This window comes from Nanorana parkeri, unplaced genomic scaffold (genome assembly GCF_000935625.1).
Source record: "Nanorana parkeri isolate BGI_ZX_2015 unplaced genomic scaffold, ASM93562v1 scaffold54, whole genome shotgun sequence".
NCBI classification, from domain to species: Eukaryota; Metazoa; Chordata; class Amphibia; order Anura; family Dicroglossidae; genus Nanorana; species Nanorana parkeri.
The window spans coordinates 368,821-393,647 of NW_017306322.1; the positions used below are offsets into that span (position 1 = coordinate 368,821).

The 24,827-nt window shown below is 42.0% G+C and overlaps 1 protein-coding gene across 1 annotated transcript; it reads right to left on the reverse strand.

Moving 5' to 3' along the window:
* Positions 1-1,886: 1,886 nt before the first annotated feature.
* On the reverse strand, positions 1,887-22,014 carry OCIAD2 (OCIA domain containing 2). Its single transcript, XM_018575854.1, has 7 exons — positions 21,915-22,014; positions 13,704-13,785; positions 11,814-11,867; positions 10,694-10,741; positions 7,972-8,125; positions 6,773-6,863; positions 1,887-1,941 (listed from the first exon to the last, which is right to left on the reverse strand). Exons 1-6 carry the CDS (start codon positions 21,975-21,977, stop codon positions 6,779-6,781), a joined length of 486 nt encoding a protein of 161 aa, XP_018431356.1. The 5' UTR covers positions 21,978-22,014; the 3' UTR covers positions 1,887-1,941; positions 6,773-6,778.
* Between the last annotated feature and the right edge of the window lie 2,813 nt (positions 22,015-24,827).

Here is a 24,827-nt window from a genome sequence, read left to right on the forward strand (position 1 = left end):
GGGGGGGGGATGGCACGTGTCATTATTCACTAAAAGCCATTCTAAGGACCTGTGTCAACAGGCTTTAGGCTTGTGTCAATGGCATCCGTATGAGACCCTTCTGAGAAGATTCTGAATTAATTGACCGGTGCATTTGCCCTGCAGATAACCTTCTAATGGCCTGCTTCTAGCAGGTTTTGATTCCCCATATATTCATGTGAGAATGCAAAGCCCACTTGAAACAAACAATAGCCGATTGACATGGGCTGTTAAAACATGCTCTACCGCCTGGCCTCATGTGAAGTATACTGGCAGCCCCTCCTGACTTTATACACCGCAACCAGGACTGTAAATTCTGCGCTGGACCCTTACAGGCTAAGTAGAATAGTAGACTGGCTGAAGATACCCATTATAGTTAAGCTTTTGCTACTACACACACTGGGGATTTTTTACTCTTCCATATAAGTGTAGTATCTGTTCTTATCAGTGTTCAGGAGGGAAAATGTGCCTCTGTTCCTGGCTGGCTGCAGAGTACCCTACCGGAGTCTATGGGGGTCCCAAAGGGTCCTAGCTGGGATTAAGCAAACTAAATTGAGCATCCACTCACGTAATAGTGGGGGTCAGGTGTACTTTCTTTGGTCAGCAATCTGGAGAGTCCCAGCGCCTCCTGATTTAAACGAGATTCCTGGTCTGGTCATGGGCTCGTTATCTAGCATTACCCCCCCTGGAGTGGCGCCCAGGGGGTGCTCGAGTAATACTATGGGTTGGGGACTCCACCATGTGAAAGGCACTCAGGCCATGACACCAAATGTTTTTTCTGCACTATGACTCTTGGCCTAGGCCTTATGGCTAAGACCAGGGGAGCCCCCAACCTAGTACCTAGTGGTTGACTTTGGTTATTTCAATGGAATGGATCCATCTGGCTTTGGCTAGATGGACACAAGTGCTCTGGCAGAAGTCTTGCACCCCAGAGGGTCAGGGATAAGAGCCCTATCTCCTTGTGTGCATGTGTTCACACGCACTATTTTTTGTTGTTCGCTATGGCGTTTATTTTTTGTGCACCCACCATTGGCATCAAAAAATACAAACAGTGCTTTTTTTTTTTTACTAAAGACGAATAGGCTGTTCACTGTGCAAGGGAAATGTTCATGAGCTTAGTGAATGAGGTGAAGCTCTGCTGAATTCTATCATTCAATTATGTGCAAGCAAAGTGCAATTTTCTTTGCAAAGTGATCAGTCTATTTACCTTTAGTAAACCACCCCTATGTCTGTGACAAATCTCAAGGTTTGCCTGAAATGTGCTGTTTAAAATACAACTATACCTATATGGAGTGTCCCATATACACTATCTGAAAAAGTGTGCACAGGAGAACCTGTGGTTTAATTTGCCTAGAATGAACAACTGTCTTTGCTGAATGTTTTTCCTTCAGAATGGTTTCTCATCTTTCAGTGCAAAGCAACATGGCCCCAGAGAAATCCATTCAAAGCTGTGGGTTTAGGCTTGACATCCTGTCTCACCAGTGATATGTATGAACTTGTGTGTCACATGTAGTTTTAACAGACCCCCCTCAAAACTGTTGCACTTTTCTCCAATGTGGTCTTTGGGGGTACTGCATTGGTGGTAACCAGTGTAGTGACAAGAAACCAGAGCAAACTACTAAGCTGATTGGCAAAAGCAAAGCTATAGCACAAGCAGACAATATTAAGTTCCATGCTGTAAATTCATAAGACAGATGAGGTTTCAAACAAAAAAACAGTGTGCTTCTGTTGCATATTGCATTTTAACCACTAGATGGTGCATATGCATTGCAGTGTGCATTTAGCTTTTTGGCAGGTGTTGTCGCTTTAACAAAATATAACAGTCATCATTAATATTTTAATATATTTTATTACAAATATCAAAAAAATAAGAGAACACAACAAATACTTGTTTGTGTCACTGTGTCCATGTTGTGGTCAAATCTAGGAAAAAAAACAAAAAAATATTTAAGTTTCCAAAAACTGCATGAAATTTCTTGCTGATCCAGAATCGGATTTTATTGCGTATAGCCAGAGATATATAACTGTAGGTCGGTCCCAAAATGAGCTGCCAGGATCTCTTTCTGGGTATATGGAATACATTTAATTGGGAAACACATTTTTGGAACAGGGGCAGCTGTATTCCAGCTTCCATAATCCAGCATCATTTAGCAAATGTAAAGTGACTTGGCTGAAATTCATGAAAGAATATATTTTGCAAAACAGGTAAATATTACATCTTTATTCAAACAGTGACTGTATTAAAATACTAATTACACACGAGCTTAGAAGCCGGTATTGCCCTACACCAAATAAATGACATGTTTTATAACTGCCCACCAGTATCTGCCAGTGAAACTTTTGACAACTCAATGTTTTTGGGCTGCCTTGCATTACCTCCGGTTTCAAACCCCCCCCCTCCTCCTCACAGCATTTCAGATTAGGTCACGGACAAGGCCAGTCTATAACTCTCCATTTCTTCTTCTTTTAAAGGCATTCTTTGGTAGATTTGTTAGTGTTCTTTGGATTATTATCTTTTTGAAAGATCCATTTCCCATTAAACTTTCAGACAGATGGCCTCACATTCTACTGACTTGATGGCTGTAAGCTGCCCAGGCCCTCAAGCCACAAAGCAACACCAAACCATAACATTTTCACAACCATGCTTTACAGTTGGTATGAGGTTCTTCTAAAAAGCTGTCTTTGGTTTGCGCCAAACATCTCTCGCTTTGATTCATCAATCTACAGCTCATTGTTCCAGAAGGCTTGGTCTTTGTTTATATGTGCAATGGCAAACTGCACTCTTGCTTTAATGTACTTTTTGAACAGCAATGGCTTTTTCCTGGTTCACCTCCCATGCTGGTTTAATTGATAATCTCCGATTGCAGATGTGGGCACTTTAAAACCAACTGTTGCAAGTTACCTGCAAATTCTGCAATTAAATTTTGGGGTTCTTGGAGAGTTCCTTTAGCATGAAATAGTAAGCTCTTGGGCTGAATTTTCTGGGCAAGCCAGTCCTGGACAAATTAGCTTTTTGAAATCTATGCCACTTTTTTTTAGTTAGGGTCCGTTCACACCGGATTTGTTTTTGTAATACGCTTTTCAACAGATGCTAACGGAATGACACCGAAAAATTAATGTGTGAAAATGGGGATAGTTCACACCGCTCTATTGCGTGCTAAAAAACGCATGCAAACACATTTTTTCATTGCAACGGTTACGGTGTGAACTAGCCCCATTCACTTTTTGGTGCCTTTACATTAAAATCTGATGAAAAATGTATCACAATGGATTGGAAGGAAATTGGAAGTACAATCCTAAGTCAACAGACCCTCAGTTGACCTGTGATTTCCTTCCGATTTTGGTGTGTATGGGCTCTTAAAATGGAATGATTGGTTTCAAATAATTTGGTGCTCTTTTTAAATCCCTTGACAGACTCAGGCATCCACCTTCTCTCAGAGGGCCTTAGAAAGCTCCGGTGATTTTGACATTGACAGCACATATAACAGTCAATAGCAAAGAGATCACCAGACTGTAGATATCAGAGGTTTAAATAAGACAGGTTCCAGCTGCATCCTCCCTAAAGAGGCTCTAATCATTGGCAACTAATCTGGACCACCCGGTTCTAATGTTCATGGATAGTAGGGGAGGTAAATGTAGGAGTGTACTTTTACCATGTGACATATGTATTTCAATTAGTTTAGATTAGGAGAATGACTGTATCATGTCAATTTCATGGCTGATTTGCTCAAGTAAATCACCTTTATCTGTAGGCATCTTTAGAGTGACACTAAACTCATTTGTTAAATCATAAAAATACATTCATGTACCTTAACCATTAACAAAAATGTTGCTTTTTTTTGTACATCACTGGGCTGTAAATCCTCAAATCATCTCTGAATTGGTGCTGACACTGTCCTTCCTTCTGGAGGATGGTTACTTTTGTTGCCCTTGGTCCCTGTGTGTGTTGTAAAGTAGCCACCACTCCAAGCTCGCTCCTGTGATGGACTATAATCTTAATACAAGTTAGTAAACTAAACGCGAGATTGTTGTCCAAGGGAGTGAGCTTGGAGCAGTGGCTACTTTACAACACACACAGGGACCATGGGGAACACAAGTAGCCACCCTCCAGAAGGAAGGACAGTGTCAGCACTAATGCAGAGATGAATGATACACAAATAAGATACATTTTTGTGAATTGGGTTACTTGAATGCATTTTTAAGATTTAACAAATTAGTTTAGTGTCACTTTAAATGAACATCTAATATTTGCCTGTTCAAATATGTTGAAAAAGTCAACCGGTCCATTAGATGTACTTACTATTACACATGGCTGTACGTGGGCTACTATTGTTGAGTTGCCTGGGTGTTCACTGTCCGAGACATTTACACTGTCCAGAGGAAAGACCTTTTCTCCATGCAGTGACTCATTGATAAGAGGGTCAACATGGCAACCAGCAATTTTATGAATATGGGTCAATGGCAGCCCCAATGTTTTCTCTAATGACAGGCTTCTGTTAATGTCTGTCTGTGCTAGGACTGCAAAGTAGTAGTAGTCTTATCTGTTTGTTGGAACTTGCTTGGGAAACCCATCTAAAATCTGTGCCTTTCTGGATTATTGGAGTAGGACAGGGTTAGGCAAACTCTGGCCCTCCAGCTATGGTGCAACTTTAAATCCCATGAGGCATTGCAAGACTGACAGCCACAGGTAGGACTCCAGAGGCAGATGTATAATGGGATGTGTAGTTACTTTTTACCATGGCTGTAGGGCTGGAGTTTGGCAACCCCTAGAGTAGGAAAAAGCACTACACACTATATACAGCAGGTGACAACACAGCTTGCAGCCCATTATGTAGATACAAGTCAACCAGAATTTAATATTTTGCTGATGTAGGGGTCTCCTTGCGATTTATATAGTGGATATGAGGCTTCAGTAGCCTAGATATGAGTTTTGAATAATATAGTAGATTTCCACTGCCGGTCAATATCCAATAGTCACACACGCACACACAGTGGATATGAGGCTTCAGTAGGGTAGATATGAGTTGTGAATAATGAAGTAGATTTCCACTGCCGGTCAATATCCAATAGTCACACACGCACACACAGTGGATATGAGGCTTCAGTAGGGTAGATATGAGTTGTGAATAATGAAGTAGATTTCCACTGCCGGTCAATATCCAATAGTCACACACGCACACACAGTGGATATGAGGCTTCAGTAGGGTAGATATGAGTTGTGAATAATGAAGTAGATTTCCACTGCCGATCAATATCCAATCACTAGCCACAGAAATACAATTACAGGCTTCTATTTTTATCACCATCATCTGTCTTGACAAATGAACAGCAAGTTCTTCAATTGCTGCATGCCACATCTGATCCACTATCTGAGTACGACCAAATTGAATTTAAACTTCTTGCTTTATCTCCTTCCTAAAAGTAACTTGTCATGAGAGAAGCTTAGAGGATGCCATTGCTGGCCTCCTCCAGGTGAGAGGAAGATGTTCTAATGGGGACAATTTTCTTGTTAATGACAGAAACACAAGCCTCACATTTCAGTCCTAAGTCTTTCTATAAGGAAAGATCACTGTGAAGGTGCTGAGAAAAACCTGGCATCATCCATCTTGCCTGCTACTGCAAAACATCTCTAATGGGTAAGAAATATTTTTTTTTATGATTACCGTATTTGTAGTTATGCTGTGTGCACGGGAACAGACATAGGAGGGGTTTTCTAACATTTGACTGGAACAGTGGAAATACACAATGTATGCATACATATAATATGCCTGCAGCCAGTGAAATTGGAGCTCTGTATTTGCATACTTGTTTTGGGTCAGCAAATCATGAAGTGTGAGGGCAACTAGTATTTTTTAGAAGGAGAGGTTAGTTTTGGCAGTCCACATACCTTTCTCAGCACAAGTTTTCATTATAAGGTGAAGCTGTGCACAACATCTTGAAAATAATGAATACCTAGATAAATGCATGTGTTGCCCATACTATGCAGACTTGAATTTGAAGAACACCACCTCCACTTTCTTTAGAAATCTCAGAGATGGAGAGTTTTTGCAGCAATATATTTTTTGAGAGTAATTCTACAATTACGTTACGTGTCATAGTCAGGGCGGAGTTTGTACATCCACCAAAGGCCGTAGCTTTGTACAATAGGGCTGAAAGGGCGGCACACAGTTAACATAGCATACATTACATTACATTACCAAGGGTCAATGAATCATAGAAAGTTTTGGCTTCAGCTCTACTTTATTTTTTTTTAGATTTGGATAGAGTAAGGGAGGGTTACAACCCGTCAGGTTTTTTGCCATTTGTGCCCCACTGGAGAGATTTCCCACCACTTCCTGCTCAATAGACAGAATAGAAAACGAGAGGAAATCCCTGGTGGTGAGCATAGTCACCAGAACATAATAGAGGAGAAATCTTCCAATGGGGACACTTATTCTGGTGACAGCTGTCTAAGAGGGAATATACCTCACTTTGCAAAGACTTCCTCTCACATCCTGTTATGTTTACATGGCAGGAAGTGGAGGGAAATCTACCCAGTCAGACACAGATGGCCAAACAAAACCTGATGGGTTTAACCATTTCATACTCTACCCAAAGTGGGGGGAAAGTAATCAGTAATACTTTAAACCTGCAAACGAGATGCATTTACCAATGAAGTAAAGGGTTTGATCACCTCCCCCAGTGGGCCCTGTCTTGTGCATTTAGGAAAAGACAGGGGAGCTGCTAGCCATCATGTCATTTGTAGCATGCTTACCTGAGTTCAGGAGGTAGAGGTGGGCTGCGCCGCCCCTTCTTTTGACTTGGAGCATTTCTTCTTACATTCCTCACAGTGGTGGTGACAGTGCCTGGTAAATAGAAGGTCAAAGGGTGAGTTCAGAAAAAGCTTTGATCCTTTTTGCCTACACGTTTCTGGTCTTTAAAATAATACTTGCAATTGTATTTAGTTATTTCTTAGCTGCTTTCACTGGGCACAAGTTTAGCTTGGGATGGCATATACAGTGCAACAGGTTGTCTGTAATTTGATTTTAAAGCCAGGGTAAACTACTGGGAAATGCATTAGGGAAATTCCAGGCGGGGAATGAGGATTCTGACAAACACCGTCTAACTGAAAATAGTTGCCACTTGGCAATAATATAAATCACTATTAGCTGCAGAATTAAAGTGTATTTCCACTTCTGCAGCCAAATTGAGAACACCTACTTTATATTTGTTACAGGTTCCCATTCGCATGGCATAACTTTATCAAAATAAATTGCAGCTTCCTTTTTAGATGATCTTTCCTCAAACTTCAGGACTGAAAAAATCCTGCTTAGTTCCCACTGTCTGGGGGTTTGGAAGGGAGTTTTGTTTCAAATAATTAACCCTGTCTGTACTGTGCTGACAGATTTAATTATCACTGGTAAACTCGATGAGCAGGACTGTCTATGCTAACAAAGGGTTAAAGACAGTGGGGAGAATTTATCAAAACTGGATCAGTTGCCCGTGGCAACCAATCAGCATCTCTGTTTGCTCAGTTAGGATTTGAAAATGAGAGATAGAAGCCTTGGTTGCAATGCAAATCTGCTCCAGGCATGATAAATTCCCCCTATTGCATGTTAATGAGGAGACGCTCAGTCTGTATAAAGTCTTTCTATTAGGACAGTCAAAAGGTTCTCGTTACTGAAATTGAGTGGGAAACTTGCAAAGGCCTGCAACTCAAACACATCTAAAAAAGGCAAGAAATATATTTTTTTATATCATTGTTAGATATGCCGTGTGAACAAGAAACACATAACACAGTAGTGGCTTTCTCAATTTTGGCTGCAAACATGGAAATACACTTGAAATAAATAAGAATGAAATTAATTGGAATAGAACTGAAAGCAGAAATTGACAGCACATTTGTATGAAAACAGAGTATCCTTGTATAGCGTTTCTCTATCTCTTGATCATAGCAGAGATTATAGCACTCACTTGTGGCTTCCAAAGAATCCTGGACCAAATCCTCCACCGATGGCAGGAACAAAGCCGGCTTCAAACATTTTTTCCACTCCGGTGTTTTTAAACTTTTTCTGGCAGGTTCCTATGTATGAAATCTTTCCGATCAAGAAACCCATGACACCGGCCACTGTACAGAATGGCAACACAAGTCCTCATATTAGTATTAGGTCCTCTTCATATTTATAAAATGTGCTTTGACACATGGACCTGAACTTGCCCTCAAAACTGGCTGTAGCTCGCGGTATACTGAGCTTGGGTGACGGGAGGACGCTAGTTTGTGTCCTCCCGTTACGCCTTAGGAGAACTATGGGGAAAAGCCCTGACCCCATAGTTCTCCTTTTAATTACTTAATTTTTGGTGTGCTTTGTGCATTTCTTCCAGATCTGTGCAATGATTCCGTGTGAAACGTTGCCTCTGTGTAGGAGCCCCCTGTAATAAAGACTGGTTACTGCTGCTCTCTCTTCTTGTGCAGGGAGACTGGTCTCGACTCCGCCTCCTCCTGTAGTTTTCTGCACACAGCCTGTAGTAGGTGGAGCTGCTGAGCCCCTCCGTGCTCTGCTCCCCTCAGGCTTTATGCATACAGTGATTTAGCCACTAATTTTTATAATTATTTTCTTGAAAAGGAGTATGCAAAAAGGCAACTGGTAGGCACAAAGATGCGGACAGATGTGGCCCCCGTCATTAACTTAAATGGGCAAAGACGACACATCTAAACAGGCTCACCTGGCACAAGAATCTGTATAATAAACTGTCATTATGATACACGTAACCCCCGTTTCTTTTTGTACTTTCCTTTCCAACCCAAAACATTAAATAAAGAATTTACACACACAACAATCTTTCAGATATCCGAGACTTCCTGTGTCACTTCATACAAGCTCCTGAATTTGTACTAGAGGCACAGTACAGTCATTGTGGAGAATAGTTTGACCATTATAACAGTATTGTCTGTCCACCATCAGAAAGAAAATGACATTTGTTGAAGGGCTTGACATAAACTAGAGAGGTGTTCTTATTATGTACTTCAATTACAGGACAAAACTTTTACATTAGTAAGTGATTTATGGCTGTTTCAGTGGATAAATAAGAACAAGTAATAGAAGTGGTGTAGAGGCTTCATTTCACTAGTGGAACATTTATTTTCACTACCGGTGGTGTTTCACGAGGGTGAGAAGTTTGAAGAAATCTCAGTCAGCAATAAAAATCTAATAGGCGACATTCTAAGTGTGCCGCCCCAATGGGGCATAAAAGTTTTATATAGATGAGAATTTATATAGATTGTTTCTCTATACCATTTTCTATGGACGTTTTATATGTTAGTTCCTTTGCTGCCATCTAGTGGCCTTTCTTGGTATCAAACATGTTCTGTGTTCCCTTTGTGATGTATTTCCTCTGTATGTAAGCCCCACCCTTCTTCTTGTTGGTCAGTATTTCCTGTGTCATAGCCACAGCTAACAGCCACATGTAATCAGGACACATGTACTCAGCATAGTACCCTAGGAAAGGCATCATCTTTTGACCGCATAATACTGTAACCATTCATCGCTGTTATCCTGTTGTCTTCACGTTCAGAATAAAGCAACCTTTGTGGATGAACACGGTATTGGTGAGTTCAGCTATCTGACAATGAATGTCATCAGTGATTGAATCTACTTATACAGGCCAGGCACAGAGGTCTCAACAAGGGATATATCACTATCGCAACAATCGGAGTCAGAATACTAAGCCTTTCCATACTCTATCCGAAACAAAAAACTTTTTTTTTTTTTAAATAATGAAAAGCTATCTTTCTCTGCTCATTAAAGCAGAACTCCAGGTAAAACATTTATCAACCCCTGCAGTGGGGCTACCCCCACACTGCAAGAGTTTAAGTGCTGGTTTTCGTCTAGAGAGGAAAATAAAGTTACTCACCAGATCCTCCAAGCCAGACGGCTCTGACAGAGCTCCCTCCAGCTTGTCTCTTCTTAATGATGCAACAATGGTATGTCCCTCCGCATCCTCACATTCTATTCAATGTGTATTGAATGCGATGATTTACAGGACCTCAGATCATTGGAGCAGAGGGGTAGAGAGGCTCCAGGGACCGGGCTAAGAGCAGGTGAGTAACTATTTTCCACACTAGTCAAAAATGAGCAGTTAAACCTTGCAGTGTATGGGTAGCCCCACTGGAAGGGTTAATAAAAACATGTTTTTACCCTGAGTTCTACTTTAATGATCCTGAAAGATGACAAAATACATCACTCCCGACTGAGTGGAGTTCAAATTAGAGAACAGTATAACATTGATCTTGGCAAACAGCATAATAATATACCAATGATATGATTTAGACATAAGAAACGGTGATTAAAAAAAAGGGCATGTATGTGTTTTTTTTCTAACACAACGCAACTCACCGCATCTCAGCGATTTGATTCACGCTGCGGTGCATAGAGATGATTGAAGTGTCTTTTTGTGACACTTACATAATGTAAAAAAAGTAAACAGTGCAATGCGTTGTAACAATGCACCTAACCTTCCCTATACAATGTACACCAGTGCTTACACATTATAGCATGCAGGCTGGTGTGAACAAGCCCTAAAAGGTGATAGGCCAATACACGTTTCTGTCTGAACACATAGAACATATAACCTCACATATATACAGATGCTGCAAATGATTGAATATTAAGTCTGCATGTATTTCTTTTATACTTACATGCAACTTTTGGCAGGGAGCCAAACCTTTTGTTTGCTGTCAGATATCCTGCACAGAGAAAAAAAATGTTTATCTGCTTGTCATGCTAAAATTCAGACCTTTGCTTTTGGAACATGTACTGAGATAAATGTGGATATTGCCATTGCTGACCTCAGTACAGCCTCACCCAACTCTATGGGGGCTCACTGTGCAGTCATGGCCAGCTCTGAATGAAGAATTGTTGGCAGGTTGTTTTTTATTTTTACTTGCAGCATTTTGTAAAGAGATAAAACATGGAGGAAATGTGAATGTACTATTGAGATGTACTGAATATGTTTTTTACTTTTGACTTATTTTACAGTGAACAGTACATTCACTAATCCTATATGCGGACAGAGCAGAGCCGTGCTGCAACCAGGAAGGCCCCCAATCAGTGGCGTAACAATCGCCATAGCGACCCAGGCGGCCGCTATGGGGCCTGGGCACAGGGGGGCCCGGCCAGGGCCGCCTGGGTCGCTATGGCATGTATGTCAATAGCAGAGGAGGCGGGGCCCGTCAACAGCAGAGGAGGCGGGGCCCGGGGACCACAGAGGCGGATAGCGCTGACAGGTAAGAGATCTCAGACACTGCAGAGCCCACTATAGAGAGTCTATGGTGGGCTCTGCAGGGTCACTCTTCGGTGGGCTCTGCAAGTGGCATAACTAGCAATCACGGGGCCCCATACAAAATTCTGCTATGGGGCCCTGTGATTTCTAGTTACGCCCCTGCCCCCAATTATAATGTCAGGATCCACCCCACAGCTTGATTGATACCTGCCTCTCCAGAACCAGAGCCAGCCATGCCTGCCCCCTCCCCTGTCTGTCCCTCAAATGAGTGCTGGAGGAACAGGGAAGGAAAGGGCGAATGGTTACTGACAGTCACTTCACTCTGAATGGAGAAGAACATGAGCGGAGCGATCAGCGGTTACATGAGAGCCAGTGTGCAACAGCTGCAGTGTCCCATGCTGGATCTAAGTATTGGGAAGAGTACATTTTACTCTCCAAATACTTTTCCTTTAAGATGTTTCCTTTAAGTTAATGTGTGCTTTACACCCCCCAATCCAAATACAAAGATGGTGTTTACTTGCATAAGATTTACTGACCTTTGTAAACGAGTCCCTGAGTGGCAAGCATGCTACCAAGAGAAATAGGCAGAGCTGTTAGAAATAAAGAAAAGAATCTATAAAGATTAAATAGCCACAGGAATGGAATATAAAACAATGAAATGTAATTTACACAGAGACAACAAAAATGATTTGTATATTGATACATTCCGATTTAATTTTTCATTGGTCTTGATTCACTTGGACAGCCCAGGGACATCGGAGTATTGGCCTGCTTAGGCCAATACTCCGTACTTCTGCACACGTACTTCTGCGGGCTGATGGATGTCTCAGGGATATATAAAGAACAAGACTTACACCTTGTTGAGGCATTACTTTTCATTCAGATTGCAAGGTGCATTCACCACAGAGAGGCATTACAGTAGACTTTTACCTCTTTGGCTACAAATCACATCAGCTCTGCATGCTGACATGAAATCATCTTACATTATTAGCAGCACAAACATATTTTTCTTTTACTTACAATTTTTTGTGGTTTTCTCTTTCCTGGTTCTCTTTGGCAAAAGTGATCTAATGTGCCCAAGCATTGCATCCTGGGAAGGTTACATCAGCAGTCGGTCCCTGGGAAATCTCATGATCTCAAGGAAAGGCATTTTCCTCCCCTGAGATGATGTGCATGGTCACATGACCTAGTCACATGTGCCAGAGTTCCAGGAAGTAAAGTGGGGTGAATCCATCTGCCCTTTAGTAAAAATGGCTACTGTGAGAATAATGGGGAGGAACTAAAAAAACAAGGTATGCAAAAAAATAACGAGCCGCCAATTATCTAGAAGTATCTGTTTGTGGATTGTTATTACTAAACATTTCTACAGATGCCTTTGTTGTTATTTTGAAGATATGTGTAAAGTTCCTCTTTAATGAGTAAGGATAGATGAATGAAGGCCCATTTGCACCCTGTTCCAAGACTTCTAGGGGGACCGGTGCTCACACCCCATTGATCCTGTGAATTACGCCAATATGGACCTTAAAGTTCTGCTTCCCAAGAAAGTGGGGCTTTATCATAAACCATTTTTAGAATTAGTATTCTCTTTGGGGTTTCAAACAGGGCCGATATGTTTCTGGGAGCAATTTAAGTAGATAGAGGTGGTGCCCCCCCCCCCCAGCATGCACTCTCCTGTTATAACATCAGCATTGTAAAAGAAATACATACTGGAGTTGTTTTTGATGATGTAATTAAAGCTTACTTGAATAATCCCTTTTATGTAGTGAGTGCTGCCTTTGGTCTGCCCATCACTTTCATCAACTTTCTGGATTCCCAGCATGCTTTGAGTCTCTTTCCCTGCTGCTTGGTGTGATGCAATCTCAATTTCTCAAGACTTCATACCCCATCATGCATTGCTTCAGGCAAGCAATGATATGGTACATTGTGGGACGTTACCAACTGGCCAAAAATCGTACGATTTTCTACAGGTTTTCTAGTGTACTCGCAAGATGAAAGTCGTGCGACCGTACAGTAAATGCGGTCGCACGCTGTCCGTACACCTACCGATTGTCGTACGATCGCCGGATCACCCACGATTATCGTTTGATAATTGTCAGGTGTATGGGCACCTTTAGAGTGGTGACACAAGAAAGTGCATATAGACAGGGCTGAGTGAAATTGTGTCACTGCGTTGCGGAAGTACATCTTCAATAAGTTTACAACCTTCTAAAATCAATATGGTTATTAGGAGTGGGATAGAACCTATGGAAATTCAATATAGATATACATATTTAGTTTTTTGATCATTGCGATGGATAAATATAAGCAGCTAGTAACCATTTGAACTGAGGGATCTTTTCTCCAAAGTTAGGCTGGTGCCATTGAGGTTGTTGCAGGACATATATAAAAGTGCTAATGTGACCAAGCTATAGAAGTGTGTAAATTACCTCTGTACCAAAAGCTTTCCTCTTTGCATTCCTTGATGATTTTTTTAAGTTCTTGCCTTTGTACAGGTGTAAAGGGGCACTTCTGTAGAAGAAAAAAAACACTGATTAATACACAGCGATGTACAAAGTATTCAAAATATAGCGTGCAACTATGCTTTTGTAAAACTGGCATATGCTACGAGTATGAAGTACTCGGCAATCACAACTTCCCCACCTTTTTTACCCCACTGTTTTGCTGAATCAGCAGTCTTGGAAAGGATTGAGTACAGGCCGTCAGGGGCTCTGTTGGAGAGATTCTTCCACTTCATTCCAGATGGATTTACCTTGTTCTGCCTCCTATGTGAAATTACACAATACATCTTGATTTTCTTAATGGTTGAATCCAATTACTCTTTATCCCACTACATAATCCACAGAGGTAGTACAGAAACTATAAATGTATTGGTAGGATGCATCTGATGCAGTGCTACTGGGTGAATATGCACATAAGAAATGTCGCGTGAAGCACCATACACCATTATACTCTAAAGCCTTGGTTCTCCAGTGGTGGGTCGTGACCAAAAAGTGGGTCGCAACCCCGTGTTCAGTGGCTCACCGCGTGCCTTCCACTTTTCTAGGCAAGAGGCTCCTCTGCCTCCCCCTAGTGCAGCACTGTAAGTTCTCGTGCCGAGCAGCCATTGAAAATATGCTGCCTGGCGCCGAGTGTCAGCTTGGGGTGGGCTGGGAGTATGGGCATGAGAGTGCTCCATCCATCCATACATGCATTGCTTACAGCTCCCTTGTGTGCCCTCTAGAGATGCCTGGAACAGAGTGATAGATGAAAGTAGTCACTTGCACTCCATAAGTAGTAAAGTTAATGCTGTTTATTGACTGTGATGGTACACATCTCCTAAGCAACGTTTCGGGACCGTGCGGCCACTTCCTCAGTACAGGCTGTCAGGGGCTCTGTTGGAGAGGCTCTGTTTGCCTGAGGAAGGGGCCGCACGGTCCCGAAACGTTGCTTAGGAGATGTGTACCATCACAGTCAATAAACAGCATTGACTTTACTACTTATGGAGTGTGAGTGACTATTTTCATCTATCTACATTTTGCAGAGGCATCCGTTGTCACCACCGCACCCGCTTAGTTGAATTTAGTTTTTTTCCGGTCAGGAGTGCGATGGGACAAGAGGATTATGGAACAGAGTGATGTCACATTCTGGCTCCTGGCACCTCTACAGTGTGTGCAAGGGAGCTGTACAAGCAATGCACATATGGATTGAGCTCAGTCACAGCACAACAGCACACACTGGACCCCAGACACAGGATCCACTACAAGATAGGGAGACTGGGTGGATCTTAAAGAAAATATAAAAACATTTTTGGAGTGTGGATGGTGTGAGAATGTCTGCAAGTGTGTGAAATTGTGTCCGTCAGTGTTTTTGAGAGCCGATTTACACTAGTACAGTGCAATAATCACACAGTCCCATGCAACTAATGAACTGTGCCACACAAACGCGCCGAGCACGCATTTTGGTGTTGGAGGTGCGTTGCCTTGCCATTCATTTGAATGGTACCCCAAATGCTCCTCCCGCCAACAGTTGCCCACACTGGAACGAGCAGTTCCGCACGCCCTGCGTTCCAGTGCAGTGCGACTTGGGTCGCGACTTTATGACCAAGGACAAATGTGGGTCCTGAAGTTACACAGGTTGAGAACCACTGTTCTAAAGCATTATGCTGCATATGACAGAGGAGGTCACCTACACAGCCCAGGTCATCATTGTGACATAGTGCATCTATACCCTAAGTATTTACTTTTAAAATAATGGGAAAGGATTAGAATGCTTTTCAGGTTCTATTGCTCTCAGGAGAAAAAAAAAAAAAAAAAGGGGGGTGGGGGTAGCAGGGTTGGAGGAGAAAAGGGGAAGGGTAGTCCCCAGAAAGAAAGCGAGAGGAAATCTCTTTAACAGAGCTCCAGGTAGCAGTTAAAACCTTTCCCAATGCGATCCAAAACGAACAAAACATCTAAATGACTACTAACGCCCCCACCCCAACCTATATAAAATGTATAAACACAAATATGTGAAATAAATACTATCATTAGTTACCACTATGTATTTAAATGCATCTGCATAGGTAATGAAATGTTTCACAATTATGTTGTAAGAAGAATAAAAAGCTCACTAGGGCAGCTGCTACCCTTTGTCCTGCCATATAGATTAGTGTTAAATCAATTTTTATTAGAATTTTTGCAAGATTCATACAATGCGGTATAAAGAACACATAGAAAGTAATGCAATGCATACACAGGAGAGTACATTTCACTGTAATGGACCAAAAATGACAAATCGATACAAGCATCACAGTTGCTCATATAAACCAGAGCAAGTTGTGTAGGTCTAAGGCAGGGGTAGCCAAACTCTGGCCCTCCAGCTGTGGTGAAACTACAAATCCCATGATGCATCTCTCTCCGGGAGTCATGTCTGTGGCTGTGAGAATCTTCCAATGCCTCATGGGATTTGTAGTTCCACCACAGCTGGAGGGCCGGAGTTTGGTTACCCCTGGTCTAAGGTCTAGGTGAGGCGATAATAGAAACAGTGATAATGTGCAGGTTTCTCTGGTATCGGATCAGACAAATGGAAATGTTACTGGAGAACTCAGCTTTTGGTGAAGAGGAGAACAGAGAAAGCTAGAACAGTGGTTTCAGTACTAGATAGTGCCTGTGAAACAATTGCATGAATCTCTAGGCATCGTATAAGGAACTACAAGAGGACCTGCCATGTAGATTAAACACGATCATTCATCTTCTGCCATGGCCAGGAACATTCACTGCAGACATGCACCAAGGCACTGGCTAGTTCATTTAAATGACAGTTTGTTGTCACATGCATGATAAAGTGTGACATCACCCAGTGCTGGATTGAAATTCCAATCATGCACACAGACAGTGCTGAAAAAAAAACATTCCTGCTGTTCTTGTAAGCACTGTGATATTCTGATTTGTGAATACCGTGTACTTTTCTCATTATAATCCCAGCCTGCTCCACTGTTCCCGTCATTGTGCGCTGCAACCTTCTCTTTATGATACAACTCTGCCTAAACACTGCCTGCCCCGACTACTCTTTGCTTTCAGACTATGCCTGATGATGAATTGGCCCTTAGTCATAGTTGCCTGTCCATTATCCAAAGTGAAGCAAGCCCAGGGCCACAACACAATAATGTCAAGAAGCTAAAGTTACAGTTTCATGTGGGATTTCCAGGTGAAGACCAGGCACTCTCCACTCCTATATCAGAGAATACACATCAAGCCCCGATATACCCTACGTTGATGAGCACTATATTGCACTAAAATCACGGTTGGTCCTTTTTTATTTAAAATTTTCTCTGTTACAATAATGTCAAAAAAACCTTAACATTTGTATCCCTGTTTTATGTATGTAGAGCGGCCAACTATTGTGCAATAGAAAATAGTATAGGCCAAGGCATTCAGATTGCGTCTGTCATTTGCCATGTGCTCCGGTTATTTTTAGTGATCTTTCCAGGCACAATGTGTTTCTGAGTTACTCCTCTTAGCTTACATGACTGCAAAACTAAGTTACAAGGGCCCATAAAGATATGTAATGTGAAATGGGAACAGATTAATACTTCCTGACAAGGATGGGCAGTGGGCTCTGTCATATTCTCTGCTGTAAGATAGCCCACCTCTCCTATTATACTTTCCCTTATTCCATTAGACACTAACAGACACTTCAGCTGGCTCAGTAGATGTTGGGAGATTTTCAGATATAGGGCTCATTCACACAGGTGTGCACATCTGTATGGCATGCATGCTCTTGCAGAGACCTGGTCCCTGTAGGGACTGTGCTGCGTGTAATTACGCGCAGTCACCTGTACCTCCCAATCGGAGGACGCAGCTGCACACCGACTCGAACCTGCATAGATGTACAGGTTCGAGTCAGCACGTAGCCACTAGCTGCTGCATCCTCCCATACGGAGTTACAGACAGCTACATGCAATTACACGTGCCACCTGTCCTTTCTGGGAGCAGGTTCCTGCAGAGCCGTGTACACCCATGTGAATGAGTCTTAAGGTGCCCATACACCTTGCGATTATCGTACGATAATGGCGGGAAATCCCACGATCGTACGATAATCGGCAGGTGTATGGAAGGCCTGCAACCTTTTCTACTGTACGGTCGCACGTCTTTTGTCGAAGGAGCATGCTAGAAAACCTGCCGAGAATCGTACGATTATTGGCGGGTTAGTGGCGTACTCGTTCGACAACTGCGGAACGGGCCGGTGTGCGCACAGGCACACTGCCCGTTCAGCATTGCGGTCGTCGGAATCCCGCCCCTCAAGCGGGGCAGGCTTTCAATGATGATCGCAAGTACGATCTGCCTGTCCAAGATGGGCAGATCGTACAAGCTTTTAATTAGCTTACAACCATCTCAAGACAAAAGTCTTGCGATGGTTGTAAGGTGTATGGGCACCTTTATACCTGAAAATATCCTCCGTAAAGATTTGGATGAATGTTTAATTTTTTTGAATTTAAAAAATAATATAGGTTTACTAACCAGGTGACATGGCAAGCCCATTGATGTTCCAAGTTACATTTTGTGTTACATCAACAGTAAATAAAAATCTTATAGCGAGTCTGGTTGTGGCTGAATGTTTGCCTTGCAGCTCTGTATTTATGAGGACACAAGAACACAAAGGACATTCCGCACCCTTTACTACAGTGAGCTGAAGTGTGTGAAAGGTTACTGTATAACACGAAGCAGACTGACTTACACTAACCAAACTTCTGCAGCCTCATTGTACTGGTTAACCATTTAATCTGTCTGCAACATGCCGATTCCAGTTCTGTTCCATATTTCTTACTAACCAAATGTTTATTGCTTAACATATAAATTGTTTTATCTTTGTCCATAACAAATATCAAAAGAAATGATTGGGGCTGAATGGTGATATTATACAGATTGCATGGTGTATAGTAGGGTTGCACAGATACCAAGTACAGTACTCGGTACAAGTACGAGTACATGTACCGATACTTTGGAGCTCCAAGACTAGACTAGAGAAAAATGCAAAAATTAGGAGGCAGCTGTCATTTGTAAGGAGCACACGGAGCGCCTGGGATTTGTACATCTCGGTTTTAATGTACGATTTTGTTTTTAAACATATAAATAAAGGGATGCACAGATACCAGTTTTGCGAGTACGAGTACTGGTACTTGCCGAGTACTTACAAGTACGAGTACTGATACATTTTTGTTTATTGCCATGTGACAGTTTTTCTAAAACAATACAGACTAATGATTTCAGGGCAGTGGCGGAGTGCCAGAGCCAGGTCCCAGCTGCAACCCCGGTAGTTCTCATGGAAATGCCAAGTATCTGCACTGGTACTCGAAAAGTATCTGTGCATCCTTAGTGTATAGTAACATTTTCACGTGATCCAAAGTGTTATATTTATATAATACAGTATATGGAATATTGGTGGAGTAAACTGTAAAGCTCAGTTCAGCTGAGTGTGCATGTTTAGGCCTTGTTCACACCAAGCAAGTTCCAGGAGCAGAGCAGTTACAGACCGGATCAAAACTGCGTCCAATGTATTCCAATGGTATTTTGGGCTCTAGTTCACACCGCAGCGTTCAATTCCAGAGCATGTAAAAAAACTGCAGCAAGCCCTATTTTACCTGCTCTGGAACGCATCAAAAACACATGCAAACGCCCTGGAACACACTGAAAGCCCATTCTAAACTATCTCTCCACTGTCTAAACACAGATATTTGCACAATGTAATCAAGTGTTTTTTGTTTTTTGTTTAACCAAAAACGGCCCGGAAAGCATCAAAAAACACGGCACAAACCACTGCACTGCGTGTGCAGAAACTCATGCAGTTCTGGTCTGCATTTGGTGTGAACAAGGCCTTATACCTTTGAAGGCGCAAAAAGAGATACTGAAAGATATCCCTATCGTTGGCTTATTTCAGGAGAAAAAAAAAAAGAAAAAAAAAAAAGGATGGGCAGGAAAATCCAGGCAAGCTGATTGATTCTTCTCCCAATAATGGTCAGTTAGGGCATGTTTGGAGAGGTCAAGCAAAGTCCACATGGTTTATAATGTAATTCTGTGTGTAGGTGAGAGTGTAAAGGTGGCCATACACTTTACAACCATCGCAAGACCTTAGTCTTGCGATAGTTGTAAAGTACTTAAAAAAACGTACGATCTGCCCATCTTGGACAGGCAGATCGTACTTGCGATCATCGCAAGCCCGCACCCTTGAGGGGTGGGCTTGCAATGACTGCAATGAGGGGCGGGCTTGCAAGGACGGCAAACGGGCAGTGTGCGCATGCGCGCACCGGCCCGTTCGTCAGTTGTCGAACAAGCAGGCCACTCACTCGCCGAGAATCGTACGATTCCCGGCGGGTTTTCCAGCATGCTTGTTCGATGGAAGACGTGCGACCGTACAGTAGAAACGGTCGCACGCCTTCCATACACTGTACGATCGCGGGATTTCCCGCGATTCTCGTACGAGAATCGTACAGTGTATGGGCACCTTTAGATTTCTTACAAGCAAAGGGTTGTAGTGTGTATTTAAAGAACACTTTTTATATATGAACACTAAAAGCAAAAAATCAGACAACTTCCTTTAATAACCATGAACACATTGGTTTTTAACCCTACATTACCTGATCACCAATATGATGATGGTGATGCTGTGATCTACTAAGCCCATGTGAGTCCATCTCATCAAAATTGGTATCAACATTTTAGTTTATAATGTTTCATAATAATCAAATTTGTCCTATAAACCTGAATCATATGATAAAAACAGGCAAGACAAAAAATAATATTATTAATAGAAATGTTTGCATTGTAATCTCTTAGAGGGTCATTCTCTAAGGGGTTTGGAGAAGTGAACAATCTAGGACAACATAGCCGAACTGGAAAGTGAGCTGAATTGGATAACTTTTCCAAATCAGCTATTTCGCCCTGGATTGTTCACTTCTCCTGTCTTCTCCAAACTCGTCACCCTTTTGTGCATAACCCTGTTAATGTTCTTCCACGTTCCCCCTTCCCCCCAGGCATAAGTATTAAAAGGAACAATAGCACATGACTGCAGGTTTGCATTATAAAAAAAAACCCTCCTACAAGTGCCATCAAAGACAATTACAAGTCCACCAGGAATTTTTGCATGCAGTTTTTTTTAAACGACAACATAAAATTGTAGAGATTAAATGGTTTCTTTTTTTTATAATTTTCTGGCACATCTGAGAAGTGAAATGTATGCATAATAAAATACTTTGTACACAGACAGGGTCAGGAGTATGATACAAAGTGTTGTGCAAATTATTGTTAGTAAAAGGAAGGTGCTCACAGACCTTACATGACCCTTATTCAGGCTGAAAATGATTGTCCTTTAGAGTCCGTTCACACCAGCAAGTCGCACTGAACGCATGGCTGCTAGTGTGCACTGACGGGCAAAATGTTCATGCACCAATCCTGACGCATCAGACTGTTTAATTTTTTTTGTTATAACCTAATAGCTTGTTATATCTATATTGAAATAGAACTTCTAGTTGCAAAGTGCGATGCAATGTGGAGGTATTTGCAAAGTGCAATGCAGTGCTTTTTCAACGCACACCACAGGAACACAGTGGTGTGAACTGCACCAATTTAGATAAAGGTGAATTGTCTTGTCTGTCCATTAAGGTTGTGCTTGGAAAAGCAGCCAGTGCAACCCCAAGGCTTCTGGCGTGGATGGGTGCAGGTACCAGCGGACCCGGCGGTTTGTACAGTCGCCATTGTTTGCCCCCTGATAAACCAGTATCAGAAGTGTATTCTCAATCTCTCCACTGTCTAAACACAGATATTTGCACAATGTAATCATGTTTTTGGAAGCATCAGAATATTCAGATGATTGACTATTATTAAAAAATATATATATAGCGCTAACAGTTTGCACAGAGCTGTGATGACGGTCAAATTCTGTCTGCATATCAGTCCAGATCTCTCATGTCTATGGCTGCCTTAATAGCTCAGTGCGTTGATTCTGGTTTTTTCTTTGTTATTCTAAGCATCCAAATAGAATTACATGTAGATTAATAAAGCTTTAGGTCTGAATGGATATTGTTTTGTAAATATAGTAAGCCTTTTGGAGTCAACTTTCTATTACACTTTTCTACATGCAAGTAGAGCTGGGTGAGACTGAGCAGATCTAGAACAAATACTTACTTTAGGACCCGGTGATGCAGGCTCTGTTCCTGGGACTGGTATTTGCTCTGGTTCTGCCGCCATACTTCTAGTAGATTACAAAGAATGGACTGTTTGTAGGACAAGGAAGAGCCCTCTTCTGCTTGTAGTCAGCTACAGACTGATGTTTAAACTCTAGCAGCTGCGTGTGTTTACATGTGGGAAGTGAAGGAGATTGTCTGTCACGCCCAGACCTAGATGACGATTGTAAACTGAGGTGGGGGCCCTTAAGGAGGTAAATAACCCTTTGAGCTTAAATCAAAAAGCTGTTTTTAACTTGTTCTGGTGTTTTTTCTTTGATACATCACCACCTCATATCTCTTAAAGTGATACTAAACTTAGGAGTTAAATCTTAAAAATGCTTTCAAGCACCCTAACTATTAACAAAAATATAGCTTTTTTGTGCATTACTTAGCAGTAGATCCTCAAATCATCTCTGAATTGGTGCTGACACTGTCTTTCCTTCTGGAGGGTGACTACTTTTGTTCCCCATTTGAGCCCTCCAAGCTCGCTCCCATAAACTACAATCTCACGTTTAGTTTACTAATTTGTATTGAGATTGTAGTCCATCACGGGGTAGGCTTGGAGTCGTGACTACTTTACAACACACATGGGGAACAAAAGTAGTCACCCTCCAGAAGGAAGGACAGTGTCAGCACCAATTCAGAGATGATTTGAGATGTTAATAGTTAAGGTACTTGAATGAAATTTTATAATTTAACTTCTGATTTTAGTGACACTTTTTCTGGCTTTAGTTCTCTTTTGGGTGACAGGAGTACATTTACTAATGTACTCCTTGTGACGTAAGCGCCCGATCCGAACCTGCTCGATGTCAATCACACGTGACTATACGCAGTTCTAAACCGAGCATGGCGTCACAAGGACGTGGTGATACCACTCTCAGCCTAAAGGTGCCCATACACTTTACAACCATCGCAAGACCTTAGTCTTGCGATGGTTGTAAAGTAATTTAAAAAAACGTACCATCTGCCCACCTTGAACAGGCAGATCGTACTTGCGATCATCGCAAGCCCGCCCCGCTGAGAGGCGGGCTTCCGATGACCGCAATGCTGAACGGGCACCGGCCCATTCGGCATTTGTCTCACGAGCATACCACAAACCAGCCGAAAATTTTCGAACATGCTGCTTAGACAAAAGACGCTCGCAGGACAACAATCTCAGGCCAGCAGACTGAAAGCGATCATCACTAGAGTCGGTTAACTCCGCAGTTAACCCTTCACACCAAACATCAGCTGCCACTTTGTGCTTTAATGGAAGCACGCACCTATCTCAGCAAGTGCTATGACAATTCATAACACTTAAACAAAGCCCATAATACTGCTGTCTAGAGGCGGCTCTAGACTTTTTGAGGCCTTAGGCGAAACTTAAATTTTGGGCCTCCACTTACACCCATAATGAATAAAATGCAAACGATAATTAAAAATGAATTATGATGATCAGTGACGGTAGAGGTGGACGTCCAGTGGAGGGGACCAGGGCTGGAACAAGTATTTTTTTCTATACAGAGCCTATGCTGCCTTAAGTTGGCCATACACCTATAAATTATCTGCAGATTTTCTATGGTCAGATGGAAAAAGTGCAACAGATTCCTCTATCTACGCTAAGCTTTGTGGATGGAGGAATCTCCCACTGGGCCAAGCTTCAGTATCTTGTTAGTCTGCTCCGCTGTAAGTTCTTATTTAGAGCATAGAGATAAGCTTAACGATTTTTAAGATCGTCCTTTAATAAAAGAAACGGTGCAGAAAAATATACAGAAAAGAGATGTTAAAAGAGACAAATCTATAACAACAGTAAAATAAAAAGGAATAAAAAGGCAGTACTCAACGGTCCTGGGTTTATGAGTTCTGACAGAATCCAGTTCAATAAACAAAAGAGGGGTCTAAATGGCTCTTCATCAAATAAGGCTTGCACAGATAATTTCCAGATATTAAAGGGGAATTCTTCTGGGATGTTATGAACTTCTTGATGTTGCAGGAGTCACTCTTCTTGATGTTAACACAAGAGGCTCCTCTAGCTGCCTTTGCAGCACCTTTTGGTCAGCCCTCTAGGAGGTGTCACGGAGCCAGCCCCTATGACAGGGCTGGAGAGCAGAGCAGGAGGGCTAAACCTTTACAATGTCCCCCTCTGCTCCTCCCAAACGGTTAACGTTCATTTCCATAATCATATTCCTTTAGGATCATGAGCTAATCCTAAATAGGCTATGGATTATTGTGTTTCATTAAATTAGCTTCTAATCAAGTCTAAATTTGGTAGTTGTATGACATATGCCTTGCCAAGGAGGTTTAATGTTACTTATCAGGCCCTGGACCATCATAATTGGCCCATTCTTGGTATGTATGTTCTCGTCTTGAGACCCAGCTATGTGTGCAAGATATTCTACAAAATCACTGTCCAATTCCAAGTTATGAAATTGGGTTGATTTTGTAGTTTTATGACTTAAGGGTGACTCTGAGGTCACCTGGGTCATTATCCTTACCAGGCCTATGTGGAATTTACGATCCCAATGATAAAGGTATCACTTAAACTTATTAACGACGGGACCAGAGGAAACTCTAGATAACCATTGGTTTTAGTGCTTCACTTGAGAACTATAAGGATTACAGGCCCAAATTAGCACATCTCTGTTTTTTTGGAACTTGAAAAGACCTGGCCAACTGAGGGCATCCTTAGGTCACTACAACTAAATAAAAGGCCGCATTCAGGCTGGGGGACAAGATAATTTAATATTCAATATTAATAGGCTCAAACCTCATTATCGTCATAATTATCAGCACCAGCGCATTGAATTTCAGCTGGTTCATCAAGAACGGGATGATATTCGAAGTGTGTATACCCGGCTTTACTGCCCACTATATGCTGACAGCGTAGAGCTTC